Source organism: Halyomorpha halys, unplaced genomic scaffold (assembly GCF_000696795.3).
Source record: "Halyomorpha halys isolate HHAL.00 unplaced genomic scaffold, Hhal_1.1 Scaffold106.1, whole genome shotgun sequence".
Taxonomy (NCBI): domain Eukaryota; kingdom Metazoa; phylum Arthropoda; class Insecta; order Hemiptera; family Pentatomidae; genus Halyomorpha; species Halyomorpha halys.
In genome coordinates, this window is record NW_027111449.1 from 2,353,501 (window position 1) to 2,374,259 (window position 20,759).

Here is a 20,759-nt window from a genome sequence, read left to right on the forward strand (position 1 = left end):
AATAACTGTTAACTTGTAATATTTAATTTCTAAAATAAATCATAATAAAATAAAATATTTTTTAATTAAGATTTTTAATATTGATTCAAATGAAAATAAAATTAAGGAATAATACAGTTTATTAAATTAAATTTGTAGGGTTTTGAAAAATTCTTACAAGCTGGAGAAATTATTTCAATCTATATTTTAACTTTGATACTTTGAGTTGATGACATTTTATTTTATTCAAGTGGTGGAACTTCTGGGTCATCAATAAAATCCTCTTTCTTATCTTCTTTCACGATATGTAGCATTTTTGTAATGTTTATTAACTTGGTTTCATCTACTTCTAGATATTCTCTATAGGAAAATAATAAAAATAGGTTATTTTATAGATAACATAGCACAATAGAAACTTAAAAGTAACTATTAACAGGGTTTTAATCATTTCATAAGTTTCTTTAAAGAACCAGGGGCAGAGTGATATTCCAATTGTTGGCCAGAGCCGTAAGTAGAGGTGGCCTAAACCTCGGGTGACAGGAGGAATATTTCAAACATATACCATATGTAATATTTTTAGTAATACTTTAATTTCCTACATATAACAACCATGTAATGTATTCTAATATTACTAAATATATTATTTGAATCAATAAATATTACAATAGAATCTTATTACCCATTAGCAGATAAGGTCTAGGTATAATACCCAGCATATCTCGATGGTGTTTTTAAGCCCAGAAGTATAATTAATAACAATTTGACAAACTAAAGTGTGAAAATACCTTTACAGAATTCTCCTTAGGAAGCAGTGAGTAATAATATACATAGTGGATCAGATTATTTCAACTCTATTATTGGAAGTGAATATTGTGTCATTATTCTACTATTCTTCTTTGGATTACTTTCCTCCTTCCTATACCCTCTGTCCTACCATCAAGACCTACAGCAAATACCTATAAGAACTGGATATCCCTTTCCATCCTGCAATAACCTACAGCGAATACCTGTAGGACTTGCCCTCCCCTTCACAACTGTGAACAAATACTTTACAGAGTGGAGTTCCATCCTGTGAGGATTTATATGAAATATCCGTAAAACTCACCAATCATCCTCATCCTCATCCAATTTACCTCCTATCCAGCATACCTTACCTATTCAACATGCATTGTTGAGGCCTTCGGATTTAGAGTACCTCATCTTTTATACTGGTTCCAGAACCTATTATGCACAATACCATAACAAATGATAAACAAATTTGAAATTGAAATTTCAATATTTGGTAATAAAATGATTCATTTTTAAAATTCATCCATTAATGAAAATAAAATGACAGAAATATAAGGATTCACTTTCAAAAATAGTCTAAAGCAGTTTGACAAAAACTGCCTACCTAAAGGTTTTTTGAAAATCATCGCTGATGAGTTGGGCCATTCTGGTTCTCAACACCTCAAATGTACTTGTTAGTATCAATATTAAAAATTAAAATAGCTAAGTCTTTCATACAGGTATATGTTAGCAAGTATTATTACCGGTTTCTTTGTTTACTTTTAGTTTGTTTTTCTTCTTTTTTCTGTTCAGTCTCTTTAACAATCCTTTCTCGGACATTCTTTGGCAATATATGTTCTTTTGCCTGTAAATAGGTACATAAAATGTATTGCCCATAAATATATTCAACTCTAATAACTCAACATTATATAGCTTCAGAAATTGTGTTAAGCCACTTCACAATTACTAGCCATAATAAGGTAATATTTTTTATTGAGATGGAGTAGTTTCTATTTATGGGCATGGTGGTGCAAATAAATATAATGATTTTCAAAATAATATACATAAAATAATATATATACATATAATAAACTTTGCACTGTGAAAATAATATTTAAAATCAAAAACACAATTTTTTTTTAATCAGTTTTCTTCGAACTTTGAATCATATCTTCCTGTATGCAATTCTTCTAAAAATAGTATATATTTATAATATTTATTTTGCTAGTACATATGTTAATTGTACTGCAAAGAAATGCACATCAAACAACTGCTTGCCCCCCGGATCTATGTGGTTGATGCTATTCAAAAATTGTGTTTAAAAATGACTTATTGTCACATTTATGCAGTGTCAGAAATATTTATAATTTAATCAGTAAAATGTAATTTAGATGTAGAACTCATTAATGCTTAATATAATAATATGTAATTGAAAATATTATATTGATAATTTATAACACAGTTAAATAAGTTTTCAGAAAATAAGATATTAAAAATGATTTTGCCGAATTGATTTATGATTGATTTTTATTTTAACTCTGTTTAAAAAGAAAAAATAACATTTAGTTAGTTTAATTTATTATAATATAAAACACAGAAATCAAGAACAGTTAATAAATAAGAGTTCATGCCCGTCCCTGAAGAAATGAAGTATAAACACTGTTAAAGTAAGAAAAGGGATTTTTTTTAACATAAAAGTTAACTCAACTCATTTAGGAGTTTTTAAGGGTCAACATTATTTTAATTGACTTCACTTCCTTGATTAAGACTATGAATACATTATGAGATATTAAGAAAATATCTCAAAATCCAATATTATTAAAATCTAAATCTAAAGTTTATTTAGCTGAAAAAATTATTTTTGAAATAAATACAAAACACTAAATATTTAATGAAAATACCTTTGGCATAGTGACCACGAGGTGACCTGTTGTTTGAGATCTTGTGGCATTAGACTGATCTGGAGATACTTCTTCCTCGAAACGTAATTGAAAAACTTTTTTTTTTACCATTATTTTTATATAGTTTGGTTGAACATCAATATCAATCAGACTTGAATCTAGATACCTATAAGTTGATAGAATCTTAAGTGAATGATCTAGCTAAAATAGCTGATCCTGTAATAATTTTCTTTTTTTAATTTATTAATAAATCAATCATTATACTCCTGACAAAATACATTAAGTCCTTAGGGTTAGATCTAATGATATCTTCAGGTTTAATCTTCAGGCCTGTAGAAGGTCAGGACTTTTTTTTTTTTTGGCTCAAGTCCTCCAATGAGGACCTATACAGCCCCAGAGTGGGAATGTCAAGGTTCATTTCTCAGGAACGCGAAATAAATATTGACTAGCCCAGGTGGGAATCAAACCCACAACCTTCTGAATCAAGCGCTCTGGGACCCTGGCCCCAGCCCGCTCAAGGTCAGGGCTTCACATTCACACAGAATTGCTCAGCTTTCACTTTACTGTCAAGACACAGATGGCAGGTGGAATCTTGCACTAATTTCATCTTGCAGAGATATTTTAGAGGACAGTGGTCTATGAGAAAACCTATTATTGTTTTCAACTCAAAGATCATTATTGAGGATTAGCTAAGTGATTTCAATTGGGGTGGATTTAGGATACTACTCTCCAAAACCACCACCAGGAAAGTCAATGCACATCCTGATGCCCTCCATGGCTTGCCAATCGGACATACCTGGAGGAGAAGCTCCTACAACAGCCAGTTGACACCAAATGGTCATGAGGAGATCTTTATCCACTTAGCTTACCCTTCAGTTACACTGCTGGGAGTGGCTTTCCTGGATTGAACTCAATTAGTTCCTTTCTCCAATAGACATTCATGACTGTTCATAAGGTCAAGATTTTTAATTATAGACTCTTCCTCAGAGTACCCATTTCTCTTCTGCCAGTGGTATTTGTTCTCCTGGGCCCACTTATCTTGGTGGGGCAATCATCCATACTCTCATCTTGTAGCAGAGCCCATGTCACACAGAGGCAAAATTAATCTGGAGGTCGTCTGGTGTCCAGTGTTATAGTTCGACTGTTCACCCACAGCCATTCATCCAAAACCTATGCTGTTTCACCTTATATTTGAGGGCACTACAATTTGTTTGCACAGGTCTTGGCCTATAACAACAAACGTCACTATCCATCTCTCTCTTGAGCGTTCACCTTCCAAATTTGTACTTGGAACCGGGCACATGCATACTTGTCCATACCATCCAACCAGCGTAACTTTGACCTTCCTTTTCTATAGATTTTTTTGTTTACTCATTACTTGGTCATTGCTGACATACAGGAAGGAGAGGGAGGAGGGAAAAGAGGGGTTATTCTAGAAGTAACCAACTTAATGTTACACACAATGTTATCCTAGACCTCTGCTAATCCTAGATAGGTCTCTCAACTACTCCCCTGAGGCTGGGTGAGGAAATATTCCCATTATAATAATTAAAAGAAATGGGTCAAGGGTTGAAAGGGGCTCTTAGTTATAGATTCGTTCACTGTGGCACAAGTTTAAAAAAAACAGCGAAGTCTTTCTATGGCATGGATTGATTATAAAATGGCCTTTGACTTTGTTCTACACAGTTGGCTACTAAAAGTATTAGATATATATAAGATTCAAACTAATGTAAGCAGACTCCTTTCAAACCTGATGGCAGGATGGAAAACTATACTGAAAATAGGAGCTACCTGGACAGCCAATAAAATCAAAATACTGAGAGGAATATACCAAGGGGATTGTCTAGGCCCAATTTGGTTATGCATGGCACTATTCTTATTAAGCAGGATTCTTCGAAAGAATAAGGAGGGATACAAACTTGTCATCAACGACAAAGAGACCAGTCAGCCACAGCTGGTACATGGATGACCTCAAACTATTAGCGAAAAACAAAAAACAACTACAAAATATGGTTGAAGCTGTTTTATCTTTTACAAGTGACATAGGAATGTCATTTGGCCTCGCTAAATATGCAGTGCTCTATGTAACCAACGGGGAAGTGAACAGAACATTCTGGTTAATGAAGAAGAGTACATAAAGGAACTTGAAGCCAATAAATTATATAAATATTTGGGCATGCAACAGCACCTTAAAATATTCCAAAAAGATATGCAACAAGAATTTCTAACAATGCTCAAAATTATGCTACAAAAATTGCTTAAAACCCAACTAACTGGAAAGGAAAAAATCTAGGCCATCAACACCAGGGCTATGCCTGCTCTAAGTTATAGCTTCGGTATAGTGCAATGATCGAACACCATCCTACAGGAGATGGATCCCCTTCATGAACAACTCTCACAAAAGACCCACCACCCAATATCCTCTAAAGCTCGTCTATATTTACCTAGGAAAGAAGGAGGATGTGGTTTGCTAAATATTGAAGAAGCTTGCCGCAAACAGGAAGAGGCTCTACGCCAACATTTCCTCGCAAAAACAACAAGGGTTTATCTCGCCATCACAAGGATGGACTCTGGTTTAACTGGACTAAATCTGAGCAAAGGTGTTGAATCAACAATCGTGTCACAAAATGAACAACTGGCAGAATGGAAAAGCAAGTCTCTGTATGGGAGATTCTATAGCCAACTGAACGAAGCCTGCATACATAAAGAAAGATCAGTTGAATGGTTAAAATCTGGAAGGCTATTCTCTGAGACAGAGGGGTTTGTCGTTGCTATTAAAGATCAAGTGATCACCACCAGATCATATAAAAAACATGTATTAAAAAACGCAACAACACCGGATAAGTGTCGGTCATGCTCAGTAACACTCGAATCAATTCAACATATCACAGGTGAATGTGGAGTGCTGGCTGGCACTGAATATCTGCATTATCTTATAGATCTAAGAAAATAGAAAGCAGAACTTATAAAGTTGAATCCTCAATGATAATAATATAAGCTCCACTGTGGGAGAAAAAACCAGGAATTGGTGATAGAATTGAAAGAAATATGTAAATTAGAAGGTGTTAATACTACTCCATTCATAATATCCACGAATGGTCTCATACCAAAAAAAATCAACAGTGGCAGGCATGAATGGTTTGGGTGTGCCTATAGAAGTGCTAAGAGAGGCTCAACAGTCAGTTCTCTTAGACACAGCACGTATAGTGCTAACATTTTTAAATATTTGAATCAAAGGAAACATAAATAAAAATATGATGGTGGTTGGACTACTAGGTTCCCTACCTCAGATACTCAACCCGTAATAGCGAGAAATACAGACCATAATAATAATAACTGCATGGGAGATTCTATAGCCAACTGAACAAAGCCTCCATAGAAAAAGAAGATCAGTTATATGGTTAAAATCTGGAAGGCTATTCTCCGAGACAGAGGGGGTTTGTAGTTGTCATTCAAGACCAGGTTATTCCTAATCGATCATTGCTCTAAAGGATAATGTGATATGCGATAAATGTTGATTATGCTCAGCACAAATGGAATCAAAAAAGCATATCACAGGAGGATGTGCAGTACAACAGGGTACTGAGTAGCTCCATAGGCATAGTAGTGTAGCATAAATTTTCCATCAGGCCTTAACGCAGAAATTTAGCCTATTAGATGTAAGGAGGCCATATTATGAGTATAATCCAAGTAGGATACTTCAAAAGTGCCCCATCAAACTATATTGGAACGAATCCATTATAACTGACCACATAGTGCACCATAGCAGACCAGATATACTCATCATAAACAGGAAAGAAAATAAAGCAAAGATGAGATTCCAAACGATAACGAGACTAGTTCAACTGTCGGTGGGAAGCTTTGGAAATATCAGGAATTGGTGGCCAAACTAAAGGAGCTGTACCATTTGGAATGTTTAGTGGTAACATCAATTATAATATTGGCAAATAGGCTGATCCTAAAGTCAACAGTGGATGCAGGAACAGATGGATTGGAATTACCACTTCACGTGCTGAGAGAGGCTCAACAAGCAGTTCTCTTAGATACAACAAGAATTGTGCAGAAATTCTTAAATGTTTGATTACATTTAAATTAAATCTGCGATTGTGAGAAAAAACTGAAAATCAATAATAATAATAATAATAATAATAATAATAATTGAAAGAACAAAAAGTGAACTAAATATTAAGTCATTACAGCTAATATTAATTGAATGCAAATAAAATTCTAATACAATATAGGTATTTATTAAATACAATGTAAGTGTAAATATATATTTTCATAAGTAACTTTTAATGAACCATAAGATAATTTTTATAAAATTAATATTAACACTAAATACCTATAAACCGCTAAATCAAGTTTATAAAAATGACCATAATAGTCATCTTCAAATCTGAAGGGAATATTTCCTTCATTGATATTGTATGGCCTTCCATTTTCATCAAAAAGCTTTGGTATTCTTTTTTTAACATATCTTGGATCTTCCAATTCTATTGAAGGTTTGGGTGTTTCTTTTGATTTCTTAGACATGATCGCCATTTGAATCCTGTCTTCAGGTGTATTTTCACTAGGAGACTCCCAAAAACTAAAAATAAATACATTACAGTGCCTTTTACTAGAATTCAAAATCATTCTTCATCTAAGGTGAAAAGTCAGCTTGAAATTTAAAATTAATTTTTCATAATAAAAATCAATAAATGGAGTTATAATTAAAATTTATTGAGGCATTCGGTCGTAAAACGTGATAACTGAAATTTTTCATGAATTGCAATTTTTGGCATCATCGGCTTTTTTAAGGGTAATTTCATAAAATTGTTGAAAGAATCTTCAAAAAATTTGTTTTCTTAAGACAGTGATATTGACATTAAGTTACAGTAAATGATAACTGATAGAAGGTAAAATATTTTTTTACAAAATAAATTGTGTTTATTTATGTTAAATATAAATTTAACATTGTAAAAGTTTCCATTTTTGCAGTTACCATGTTTTACAAACAAACGCCTCAATTAATGAAAATAAAAATAAAAATATTAAATATGGTTAATATTTAATTATATACTTCAGTGAATATGTATACATATACTTCTACAAATACTTATTTATAATTACACATATTTAGTTCTCAAACATTCAAGTTTCTATTATTTAAAAAAAAAACTAGAAATATAAGAAAATATATTATTTCTATATTTAAAATAAGAAATGACAATATTGACAAACTTTTAGAAAATGAGAAACAAATAATGTAGACATTAAAATTAAAAACCTAATATAAAATAAATGAGAACCTAGAAATAAATGGAAAAACTTTGTGTAACAACTACCCTAAATAAAAAAAAATATCTTAAGCTTAAACAATAGAATTCTATATTAATTGTCAGAATGATTAATCAAATATTAACCTACATGGAAAGTACAATAAAAAAAAAGTAAATAGATTTGTCAAATATTACGAGTTTACTTTTTTCGTTGTTCCTCAGTAAGTACTCCTTTAATCTTATCTTCTGACAATATGAGACTTTCTTCTTTTTCTTTTTTTTGAATTTTACGCTTTACTAAAATTAACAAAAAAATTAATATGCATGCCAGTAAAAATGAAAAACTACTTAATAGTTCAATAAATAACTCAATGATTGATGTCTACTTAAATAATTATTTTGTTCAATGATGACTTTTGGTCGGATTTCATCATATTTTTGTAATGCTAATATTCTATCAGACTTGAATATTTCTTTTCCATCAAGTTCATTCAACTGTGGTAGGGTAGCAATTACGAAGTCCCTATAGCCAGAAAAATCTGTACAAGGATTCCCATTTAATAATCTACAAAGGAGAAGCTTTGAACAATCAACAATAATTAATAATACAATACTACATACAAATTACATACTTACAGCTCTTCCAAAAAAATATTCTTTTTGAGATTTTCAATGGATAGTATGTCTCCTATAAAGTTCAGTGTTAAATCCAGTTTTTTTAATGATTCACATCCTTCCAAGTTCTCAATTCTTTCAATATTATTGATTGATAAGTTCAAATACTCGAGTTTTTTTAATTTTCCAATATTCTCTTTAGGAAAAAAATGTAATAAATTTATTAAATGGTTTTAATGATGAAATTATAAAGTTCACAAAATCTACCTATTCTGTTTATGAGGTTACTATGAAGCAAAAGTATTTTTAAGTCTTTGCACCAGTGTTGCAAATGCTCAAGTTTATCCAGATTGTCTTGGTGGAGAGACAATTCTTCAAGAGTCCCAATTTCACAGTTATTATGTTCTGCTCTTTTTCTAACCAATTCTTCAGAAACTTTTCAGAAAGTTAAAAAATTAAAATACTTAATTAAATCAAATATTCTCTTATTAATTAATTTAAAACTTACTCCTCTGCATTTTCAATGCTAGTAATTATATATGAATGAGCTTCAAAGTTAAATTAAATAAACGAGGGTAACAGCAGTTGTTGGAAAAAATTGAAATTTGTATCAGTTTGTAACTGGTACCATTTGAGGAAGAATTAATTCAGCGCTTTGCTACGAGATGTCGTACATTTCTTATTGAAACTGTCTCATAGCATTTTCAAGAATTTAAACATCATTATGAAAAACCGATATTTTTATTTTAAAAAATAAAATAAAAAAACAATAACAAAAAAGTAGCTGCTTGACACATCATTATATGTGGAGGGGGGATATTTTAACCAATTTGTTTAATCTTGGCTTATTAAACGGGGGGGGGGCGACAATGTATATGAAACAATTGTCGTTTGCTCTTGATGGCTTCACGAGGAGGCCTCCAAATTTTTAATAATTGAATCCACATCGAACGGACATACTAGAACACCTGATAAGTATCTCAATGTACACCTTCAAGTAGCAATGGTAGAAAAAGGTAATAACCAATATGAATTATGTAACCACACGTAATGCAATCTACTAATTTCATGTTTTTTCTGTTTTAGAGAGGTCAGGAAAAAAAATCATCTTGATGGCATGTTATTAAATCTTTCCCATGTATAACTGTCATTCTGATAACACTAATGGTGATCCTGAGAAGTACCCAGTATGTACGACGTTGGTCACTAGTGGATTCCGTGTATGGTCCTGGCCTTGGTTTTAGGTTGGTACGTTTGAAAGTTATGAAAAACGATTTCGGAGTTGAAATGATTAATGCGTCTGTAAGGTCTTTATAGGTCTTTTATCTAAGTTTTCTATGATCTCCTTAGAAAGGGGCCTTCTGTTGATGGCTCTGCTCAGTCTGCTTAAAAAAACAATATTAATTTCATAAAAATATTTTTTTCAATCCAATACTTATTGTAATAAATAATAAAGCGCTATGACAATTATATATAATTTTCTTAAAATTTTGGTTTCATTACCCTTTTTCCGTGCTGAAATGACACTACCTGATTGACTATGGCTTGCCAACCCCCAAGTTTTGATCCTGGGTACGTCCTTGTTAGTCTGTATAAATTTATATTTATAGCCTATTTCTCTGTACATTACTCAATGCCTGAGGGAGATTTCCATCGCAGGTGTGGGGAATAGTCAGCAAAAATTTTGATTTTAGGGCCTTCTTTACGCTATTATTTCTTTGAGCCCGGGATTTTGGGGAGGAGAGAAAGGATAATATAGATATAAGATAATATCACCTATTTTTACAACGCTCTGACTGACTGTCTAGTCTTGTTTATAAATATATATAATATTTATAAGTAGTAATATAATAAATAAACTTTGATTAATATTATTAACAAAAATAAAACCCATGAATTATCAAGGCATAAAAGATTGGAGTGGAAAGGAGCCCGCTGCAATATTTTGCCCCGTGGCCGAGAACAACTAACAGTGGCTCAGAGAAAAAATAATAATATTATTAAGGAATATATAATTCTAGGGGATCTCCAGAACCCCTTTCTTTAGTGAGGTATCCCGTACCTCACAAACCCTACGGCCTTAACTAAATAGTGGCTGGAACATTGTATCTCCCAGCCAGGGACGTCTTTTGGGTGAAGGAAATAGCGAGAGTCATCCTCCACCAATAATTTGAAAACCAGGAATTTTGGGAAATTTGGAAATCTACTTCCAACTACAAACTGCTACAATTGTAGTAAAACATTTTTTGTTTTTGATAAATCGGTCTGGAGTAAATTAGGTGATCTAACCAAAATTGTAGGGCAATTTTCTTCCTTCTCTCCACACAATAAGGTCCTGCTAGGTCTAAATCAGTTGCTGGTTACTTGCATTCAAGGTTGTCTGAAATTGTTCATGTTCTTTATTAATACCTTTTAGAACCAGTTTATTTGAATTTTTTTAATATACATTTTTGTAATGAAAATAATAGGTACTGTTATAGGATTATCAAAAATCATATTACTATATATGCATAATTATTAGTACGAAAACATATTAATTATAATTATTTACAAGTAATTTGAATGTATAATTAGCTAATAGTAAATAGCTCCAGGATATCAGGAAAAGAAATGTGAAGGCAGCCATGTAGAAACTCTGTGAAAGGTTTAAGTTAGGTTATCTCTTTGTGGTTGTTTACGTTGTTCTGTCAAAATTAGTTATCAGTACATCTGAAAACCATTTCAAAATGCCTCAACCGCAGGAAATGATTGTTGTTCAAGTATTTATATTTCTTAAATCAGATTATCTCATCTTGAAGACTTTTCAGTTTTAAAATAATGACTGTTTAACGTTGTTTTTGTTCTAATTTTTTAGGCTGCTGTTGCATTGTATGATAACACTGCTGATTCTGCAGACGAACTATCATTTAAGAGTGGTGATATCTTAAATATAGTTCAGCAAGATTCTCAGGGTTTGGAAGGGTGGTGGATATGTTCTCTTAGAGGGAAACAGGTATTTCTAAGATTATTTTTTTTTAGCACATTTTAATTTATGTTTTATTTAGTTTCAATTCGTTTTGAATTATTTTTATTTGATATTAATAGGGGATTTGCCCCAGCAATCGCTTAAGACCTTTAACTGAAGCTGAATTGACTCTTCTTAGAGAAAGACGAAGAAGAAGTTGGAATACTCCATCTAATAAGGTTTCCGATAATTTTGTAGTGGTTTTGGTGATAATAGTTACGAAGTGTTATTAACATATAGTGGTAGGCCAAAGATGTTTGAACCTCATTGTAGATAGAATGCTCTTGTCCTTTTTCTTCCTAGGAAATAAATATCAAAATACAAATAATTAATTAAAATTAAACAAAAGTTTATGTTTCTGAATGATCATAATCACACGGGCTGGTGCACTCTTGTTATTATTTATTTGTTTAAGGTAATAAATAGTAATAACATCAATTAAGAACCTCTTAATTCAATTAAAATAAAAGTGATTATCCTGAGAAGCAAATGAAAACTTAATTCAGTAAAGTTCAAGCCATCAATAAACATTAATTACTTAAAGGAGTAAGAAATTATAAAAGCGATCAAATCTATTAATTCCATGTATTTTTATTGACAAAACATATAAGGTAATAAATATGTTTACCTTTGGATAATAATTGTTTTTATAAAGCTAATAAATTTGATCTCTGTTCACTGGTTAATGTTATCCATTTTTATTTTCTCATCAGTCATCATGTGTGAACGTGATTGTTAATACTATGAAAACTATTCCTACATTTTGGTCATTATTTGTTCTATTAGTAATTATTAAGGCTAAATTTATTCATTAAAGAGAATACTCAAGATACATAAAATTTGATTAAAAAAAATTGGCCCTTTTGATATTACCTATATATTTTGTCAAGCTACTTTTTATATTTCATCTACTGTGAGGCTCTAAGATCTTGTGCCCATCCGCCATGTTAGAATGGCACTTTAGAACAATTAGTTCTATTTTATAGCAGTAATGTGTACCTAAATATTCTGAATAGTTATTGTTTAAATTTTTCTAGGTGGTTACTCCTCAAAAGTTTGGTGAAGGTTATACGTATGATATACCCCAAATTCCTGTTGGAACTGATGGACCTCATTTACAGTATGATGTACCTTTGAATTCTCAGCACTTACCTGGTAATTTAGTTTTATATTAAATACTGCTAACTTTTAAATTATATGGACTCTTTTGTTATTTTTACTTAACTCTTATTAAAACTAATAACTTAAGTGAAAGAAACTTAAATCTAGTTCCTTTGTTAATATTTTACTTCACATTTAAGTTTATGTCATTCTATTGTTCTAAATTATTAAGTACCTTAATTCTGTTTCTATACTTCAGCTGAAGAGAGTTATGATGTTCCTAAACCAGTTGGAGGTGGTAGTCTCACACCTAGCTCATCTATTAGTTCTCTTACTACTGATTCTAATAGATCTTCGCTGATTCAACAGGATTATGATATTCCAAGACCAACTAGACTACAGCCAACACAGGTTTGTATAAATGTTTTAACACAGTTATCATTAGTTCTGTAAGACTATTAACATTGTCTGACCAAGTTTGACACTCCTCTTGCTATTGGTCAAGAGGATCCTAAAGTGGCTAAAATAACCCACGACAAATTAAATAGATAATCACTAATAGTTATTGTAGACTGATAGTTTCCAGAAACAGTTGATTGAATAGAATCTTGAAACAATATTATAGTAATATCAAAAAAAGTAACTGGCAGCAGTTATTTCATTAAATCAACTTCCTCCAAGTTTTCAATTCAAATAAGAAGCAAGGTAAGGCAGTAAATATAAATGAACTATAGCAGTTTTTAACTAACCTTCATATTTTCCTGGTTTATAATCCCAGGTAGCCTATATTCTTAGTGCACCTGTTTAGACCTCTTTGTATCAAAATGTGATAAGGAGTTAATTTAATTATAATCTCCATGTCTGATATGGGCCATGTTCTATCTAATTGTTCCTTACTCATCCAGAATTCCCATCCTTTGAACTCTCTCAGATCTCTTTCGTTGGTTCTTCTGCCCTGTGACAGATGCATAGATTATCAAAGATTGTGGTGAATAGCCATTCTAGTATTTTTGGTCTGATTCCTTTATCACCAAGGAATGATGAATTTAACCTCGACAGTGCCGTGGATGCTACTGGAAAACTGTAGTTTCAACTTAGATTGGGGGTTGTTTGGCTTACGGATGATTCTGGTTGTAGCTTCCTCAAAATCTCTGGTAATGCTTTATAGGTAGATTTGTTGGTTACTTTCTGAGGATGAATAAAGAAAAAGCTCTCCTCAGCTGCATGGCCCCGAATTACATATTATTGTCAGTTTCTTTTCAGATGTGGTAAATTACATAAGGTGTATTAATTGAACATCCGTGTGCTACTGTTTTCTTTACAACTGTTTTGGTCAAGTTAGACTCTCTTGGGAACCTAAAACTATATTCTATTATTTTTTAAGAATTTGAAAAGTAAAGCCTGTATCTACAGTGATATGATTTATTTAAATAGTTTATATTATACTCCATAAAATTAACCTACATTGTTTTGGGTATGGTTGTTATTAAAATTATTTTATTTTAAAAATTTCATGTATAAGTAAGGTAGCTAATGTTTTTAGGAGGAGGAAACAAGTGTTGCTTATGATGTGCCAAGATCTGGGGCAGAGGTGCCTATGGATCTTGATTCAGCATTGGATTGGTTGGGAAGACTGGAATCACAGATTACTACTGCTACATCTAGATTACTTGGGTGTGCTGGTCCTCATTGGCGTTCTCCACAAAGACTGGAGCCTAGATTAGCTGAAATCAGAGGTGCAGTTACGTCTCTTGCTACTTCACTTCATCAGCTTACTGTATTCATTCATCCAATCTTATTATCGCAGCAAGATAAAGGTAGCAAACATTTATAAATCATATACAATTTATCCTAAAAAAAAAATCTTATTATTGGTGTTACTTTTGTTGACCCGAAAATGCCTAATGAAACTTTGTAACTTCATGGAAGTATTGCTGAGTTCAAATCATTAAGTATGATATGAATAACTTGTGTATTCTTATAGACTTTCAATAATTTGAAGTCAGTTTTCAAACTGTGTTAAATTCTAATATTTTTTTTCAAATCTGTAAAAATGAAATGACTTCTAGAAAAAACAAGTTTGTTTCTATAGTATTTCTATAACTCATGAAAAAAAACAAACTTATAATTGACACTGTGTGGAACAGTTTGTGAAGAAAAGATGTTTCAAAACAGTTCTTTATTAAGCAGATAGTAAATCTGCTTTGTCAATGATTTAAAAAAATAATAATTGTGTCATCAAAAATATAAAGTACAAAATGAAAAAGGTCATGTTGAAGGAAGTTATCTGATCTCGAGAAGTTCTTGCTTAAGTGGATTAATCAATAATTGATGTTGGTGGTATCTTGTTAAAGGAAAAAACAAACTCTCGTTTGTTTGAATTTTCATTTCCTACTTCTTGATTTTTTTAATTACTATTTTTGAACTTTTTCTGTGGTCCCTTTAGTTTCAAATTATCTAAAGTCGACTGTAAAAATCAAGTAGGAAACTTAGATTTAAGTAAATTTAGTAATTGTTCTTTATTTTTTTTAACTGACTATATTTTAATGTACTGCGTTTTAGCACATTCGTCATATTAAAAACTATGTATGTATTTTTTTTTTTTTACAGTCCTTGGAAATAAACTAAGTTTACTATTTGACAATTTGGCTAAAGCTGATGTCATTGTAAGAGAAGCTTCTTCTACTGTAGATGCTCATGGTTGGTCTGTGCTGACTCTTGGTGTTGAAGATGAAGAAATACACCAATCAGATGCCCTTGATGACCTTGTTTCAACTGCAGCTTTGCTCACCGATGACATACGCCAGATAGCTTCTTTTATACAAGTACATATCTTTATGATTGTATAGATTTAGTTTACCTTGGATATAGTTTCAGAAGAAATTCTTCATATAGCAGTGAAATATTTCTCTGAAACATTCGTGGTTTTTGAAATTTCAAATGTTCTGGAGGTCTGATGGAGTTGAGAACTTGGTTTAATTATTAGCTATATATCAATTTATTCAACAGCAAAGGGTGCGGAAGGAAATACAAAAAGGTTGGAAAACACTGTTTTTAGACAATGATTATGATGTATCCCACACATTTTCTTTTGTTTCTCCTATGAAAAATAGTGTTTTTGTGCTTTATTACTTTTCTTGCGGGTGAGTAATATTCTCTTGTTGGTTAACTGAAATAAGAGGTCAATTTCAATAATATTAATTTTTAATAAAATAAAAAAATTATTGATTTTAAGTGCAATAATTATTCTAATTTTTATTTTTTAATTAGGGGAATTCAACATTGTTGTTCAAGAAAAGTACACCAGTTAGTTGCAATGTTGGAGAAGATTTGTCTTACATGAATTTAGAAAAAAAAGAAATAGAAAATGAGGAAAAATTGAAATCAATACTTCCTCCACCCCTTGATCCACATGATAGGAAGGTAATTAAATACATATCGTTATATAGTTAAATATGTATAGTTAACCAAATACATGTTGTTTTTTTTTCAGTGCAAACTTTAACTGTTAATTTATTATCTCTATAAATTTTATTAAAGTGATATTATTTTTTCGTCTGTAATAAATATCATTATTATAAAATTAATATTTTATGATAATGTGTATTTCAATGATTTACAATAAATACACAAATAGGAGATAAAACGGTAAATAAAAAAATATAACAGAAGTACACAGCCATTTTCTTCTTTGTTCTATAATCTTCAAATTTAATTATGCTCTCATCTTCTTTTAATTAAAGTGTTTTGTGGTGGATTATTACAGATTGATTGAGGAGGTAAATTTTTGCACCTCCTTTCTATACTTAGAAAATGGAATTTTCTCAGGTGTCTCTCTGCATCATGACAATCCTGATTAATGTCATCGTGTTATTTTCTTGTTGATTATAATCATTTAAGGTATGTTGGAATGTTAGTCCGCACCAAGTGTCTGTATTTCTTAGGTGAAAGTGTAATAATTAATTTGAAGAAGTTGGTTAGTTCTATGGTCTTCTTCTTCAGATTAAGTTTCGATATTTTGTCGATTAATTTTAAGTATCAATTAATTTTTAGATTATCCAGGTTCTTCAGCAATATGTTTGTTTGTAATGTTCAATTTTTTGTTTGGAATGTACTTGTGCAGAGATCTGTGCTTTAGTTGAGCTTTGCTGATTTTTGTCTCAGTTAGTCAAGAAGTCAGCTGTAAGCTTCTTCTTAATAAATGAAAATGGTATTCTGTTGTAGTTGGTTGGTTATTGAGGATCATGAGCAGCTTCTACAATTGTGGCCTTTGATCCCCATCAGACTGATTTTTACTTTCCTATTCACGATGTCAGTTAAGTTGCTCTTAAGATGTATAGCCAGTGAGTACTGTGATTTTATGTTTAGTATTTTGTTTATTAAAGTTCTGTTGTCAGTAACGGTACTTGAGTTTGCTAGATATTTTGCATTCCTTAGAGAATACTTGGTAGCTTCTATCACTGCACGATTTTAGGAGCAATTTAGGAGAACTTGTAATTTAGGATTAGTATAATTCCAGCATTCTGTTCATCTTTGCTCCCATGTTTATCAATATTAGCGTTTTGAGTATTTTTACATGGAATATTTATGTACCTGATACTTTACTGCATATGGAGGGGTATGTGATGTTTTTACATTGTTCATGTTCCAATGTCCTTGTAGTTCAGTTATTGTTTCTTGATATTGTAAAATGTTGTTAGTCCATATATTTTGTGATGGATTGGTCCCTGCGAAAGCACAGGTAGTGTTGATGGAGATAATATAAGATGTGTGACCAGAAGAGTATATAAATTGAGGAAGTGAATTTCAGATTTGAATTGAAAAATAATAAAAGAAGATTATTAAAATATGATAGACGTAGAGCACAGCAGTAACAGGGGCAACCTTTGCCAAATTCAGATAAGATTTTTAATAATATAATATAAAATTCTATTAGTTAAAAAGGAAAATATTTTTCCAACTTTTTTTTAAACTATATTGTTGGATATTCAGAATTTTAAATAAATCTTTTTATCAATAGTCAACTATATATGAGTTTGTTTAAGACTCAGAGTTAGAAGAATGTATAAAAAAAGGTTGTACTAGTTTTTGCTTATATATTTATTTATTTTCCTTTTCTATATAATCATGGCACTTTCTTTTTTTTTTTTTTATCTATTTGAGCACCCATTTGATTTCATTAATTATTTTTATTACAGATTTTAGATTTCCACAATGGCCAGTATTGGGTAACTTCTGGAAACTTGTCATCTGCTATTGATACCTTGCTTAACACGGTTACCCAAAACCAACCTCCTAAAGCATTCCTGTCACATGCAAAAGCTGTTATTTCTTGTGCACATAAGCTCATCAGCATCGGAGATGCCGTTGAAAGAAATCTTATTGAAGTTTCCTTAAAGAAGGAAGTTGGGACTTCTATTAATCTAATTGCGGATGCTACTTCTAATGTAGTCCACAAGACCAAATCAGCAGCATCTCATTTCCCTAGTGTTTCTGCTGTCCAATACATGGTAGATTCAGTTGTTGATCTTTCACATAAAAGTAAAACTCTCAAACAAGTTCTTGCCCATTAATATTTACCATTACCTACAATCTTCTAAATATTAAGCATGGTTGATTGAAAATGAATTTTTTTCCAGGACAACATGATTCTATGTTAGTCCCTTAGTCTCAATTTCAAATTGTTTAAAGTCATTTGTTACATAATACCCTCATATTATAATTTCTCTAATCAAACTCCTTCATTCTTTCCATTGTGCTGCCTTCTTAGTTCTATAGATTTTTTTTCATCTTAGAATTATCCTAATCATTTCAAATGCTGGATTTTTCCTTGTATAGAAATGGATTGATCATTGTCTATTAGAATGCATATGATTTTTTGGATTTGGGTTTGAAAAAGCTGTTAAGTCTGACTACCATTTCAGAAGATTCATCTCAGAAAAAACTTATTTGGCTCTAATTCCCTTTGTTAATCTTTGAAATCATTAATTCTGAGACCCAAATCGTTAAAGCTGACTTGTAAAAGTTTGACCTGAGTTAGTGGAATCCTTTTTGAATTCAAATATTTAGATTGAAAGGCTCTCTTCGTTATTTGGTAGGCTTTGCTAGGCTGGTTATCCTGCTATGGTCGATGGGAATGAATTATGCAGGGTGCTGTGTATTGTGAATAAGTAGTTGCAGTGGATGAGAAGAGTTGAGTGGCAATAGGGCTGTACTTAAGGAGATGTGAAAAGTTTCTATAACACCAACAACTGGTCAGCAATACTACGAGACAGAAATGACTGGTGAAGAATATTGCAGAAGGCCCAGAGATGTAAAAGTATACTTAAAGGAGAGAAGACTGATCCCGAGCCTGCACTTTTGCTTCCAGTGTATATTGATGCATTCCATTGAGTCAGCTTGAAATTTCTTGATCTAGCTGAATGATTGTTCCGTGAAATTGTGTTTTAAAAATATATTTCAATTTCAGGAAGAAAAAAAAAATTGTTATCCTACATAAATTATATCCATTTTTTATTTTCTTCTTTCTTCTATGTATTAAATTCTTCTTGTAATACATTATTTCACATCTGTTTTTGTTTTTTTAAATTCTGATTTTGAATAGATATTAAGCAGACAGATTTTATAACATTAACATTTTTATTTTAATTAATTTTGTATTTGTATCATTTTTAAGTTTTCTCTTACTTGATCGATTATTCAAAGGTTATTGTTAAAAAAAATGTTACTGAAAATAACATTTTTTATAGTATTCATAATAACAATATTTTTATACTTTAAGTTTTCAATAATTGAAGTACATTTTTAGATTTATTTTTTATGGTTCAATTAGAAAGACTGTTCATTTTATACCATGATTCTGATCAACATATTTTTTAAAAGTTAAAAAAAAATTGTAACTTGTATTTTATTGGATCCGTCATTTTTAAAATTTTTAATTTTGTTTTTGTATTATGTTACTTATTGGGCTCTCCTACATAGGCAACATTGACCTATCTTCCTACTGTGTTGAGATGTAGCTACCAGATTGGTACATTGTATTTACGAGTAGTACTGCTTTTTGTTTTTAACATGATTTAAGTATTCAATATTAAAATAATAGAATAATATATAAATAAGATTACAATTTTATACTGTGTATTGCTTAATATATCTATACAAAAAAATAATCTTTTATTATAAAACATGATAATCTCCCTAATACCTTATTACTTGAATGAAGATTAAAGAATAGAGCGAAAAAGGCCATATTTGCCAAATATGCAGCACCTTGGCACCCTTGAGTTAAAGTAGTGTTGGTTTGAATCTGGTCTGTGCTGGTAGACTACATTTTATAATGGACTTATATATTAATTCAACCTTGGTGGGCTTAGAGTAATCAACCTTTTGGATAACAAGGCACATAGGTGATCATTAATTATCTCTGGGGAGCATTTGCTTCAAATAACAACCTCACCAGGATCACATAATGATTTCCCTTATAACAGGAAATCTTGACACTTGACAAATTCCCTGTAGCCTTTAAGATCTCCCTCATTCTGATTTTAATACTAACTAGTTTATCAAATATTCCAAAGCTCTCTTGAAGTTTCCTTAGCCGTATTACTCAGTTGTGTTGTGAATTCAACCAGAAATTTCTATCCAGTTGTAGCAACTATTTTGTCATTTGTAGTACCTGACTTGTATATTTTCCAATGCTTCAATGAGGTTTAAGAAATCAAACAAGAGCTGTATAGAAGAAACAGCATAACATGATTGACTTATATAGCTTCTACCTGGCCTCCCATGATATTTTAATTTTCATGCAGGAATCTAACCAGAAATGACTAATTTAATTTAGTCCTTAAAATTAAACACTACTCCAAAAAGAGAAAGTTTGCATTTGTACACATACATCACATATATGATGATGAACACACATTTCACTTAAGCTATACTTGTGTAAAATGTTTGAGCAACAAAGACATCCTAATATGATTATTGACTTGGTTAGACTCAATCATCTTTAACAATTGACTCTACACAATGTGTGCTGACTATCCCAATCACATACAAATATTCATAGATGCCTTTAAATCTTCCTACTTGCTTCATAGCTGTGGTAGACACAAAATTATTTGAAATATCCTA

The 20,759-nt window shown here is 31.2% G+C and overlaps 2 protein-coding genes across 3 annotated transcripts; one reads left to right on the forward strand and one right to left on the reverse strand.

Moving 5' to 3' along the window:
• Nucleotides 1–101: 101 nt before the first annotated feature.
• Nucleotides 102–9,207, reverse strand: tilB (touch insensitive larva B). 2 transcript variants are annotated; one of them, XM_014415786.2, is made up of 9 exons: nt 9,033–9,190; nt 8,792–8,959; nt 8,546–8,720; nt 8,296–8,474; nt 8,113–8,206; nt 6,991–7,236; nt 2,649–2,814; nt 1,512–1,612; nt 102–339 (listed from the first exon to the last, which is right to left on the reverse strand). In XM_014415786.2, the coding sequence occupies exons 1-9, from the start codon at nt 9,040–9,042 to the stop codon at nt 222–224; spliced, it is 1,257 nt and encodes a 418-aa protein (XP_014271272.1). In that variant the 5' UTR covers nt 9,043–9,190; the 3' UTR covers nt 102–221. The 2 variants fall into 2 exon arrangements, with proteins under 2 accessions (XP_014271272.1, XP_066905579.1); XM_067049478.1 differs by lacking the exon at nt 1,512–1,612 and having other exon boundaries at nt 9,033–9,207.
• A 1,920-nt stretch (nt 9,208–11,127) lies between these two features.
• Nucleotides 11,128–19,802, forward strand: p130CAS (Serine_rich_CAS and FAT-like_CAS_C domain-containing protein p130CAS). Its single transcript, XM_014415785.3, has 9 exons — nt 11,128–11,283; nt 11,379–11,516; nt 11,609–11,707; nt 12,566–12,683; nt 12,889–13,040; nt 14,173–14,446; nt 15,240–15,454; nt 15,900–16,052; nt 17,828–19,802. Exons 1-9 carry the CDS (start codon nt 11,251–11,253, stop codon nt 18,200–18,202), a joined length of 1,557 nt encoding a protein of 518 aa, XP_014271271.1. The 5' UTR covers nt 11,128–11,250; the 3' UTR covers nt 18,203–19,802.
• The last annotated feature ends 957 nt before the right edge of the window (nt 19,803–20,759 follow it).

Bases quoted from the DNA above. Each gene is read 5' to 3' on its own strand.
- p130CAS (XM_014415785.3), top strand. From the start codon at position 11,251: ATGCCTCAACCGCAGGAAATGATTGTTGTTCAA. The intron at 11,708-12,565 runs GTTTCCGATAAT...AAATTTTTCTAG, and splicing joins GGAATACTCCATCTAATAAG to GTGGTTACTCCTCAAAAGTT. The intron at 15,455-15,899 runs GTACATATCTTT...TTTTTTAATTAG, and splicing joins AGATAGCTTCTTTTATACAA to GGGAATTCAACATTGTTGTT.
- tilB (XM_014415786.2), bottom strand. The intron at 8,721-8,791 runs GTAGATTTTGTG...TTTTTCCTAAAG, and splicing joins TAACCTCATAAACAGAATAG to AGAATATTGGAAAATTAAAA. The intron at 8,475-8,545 runs GTAAGTATGTAA...TCTCCTTTGTAG, and splicing joins AATATTTTTTTGGAAGAGCT to ATTATTAAATGGGAATCCTT.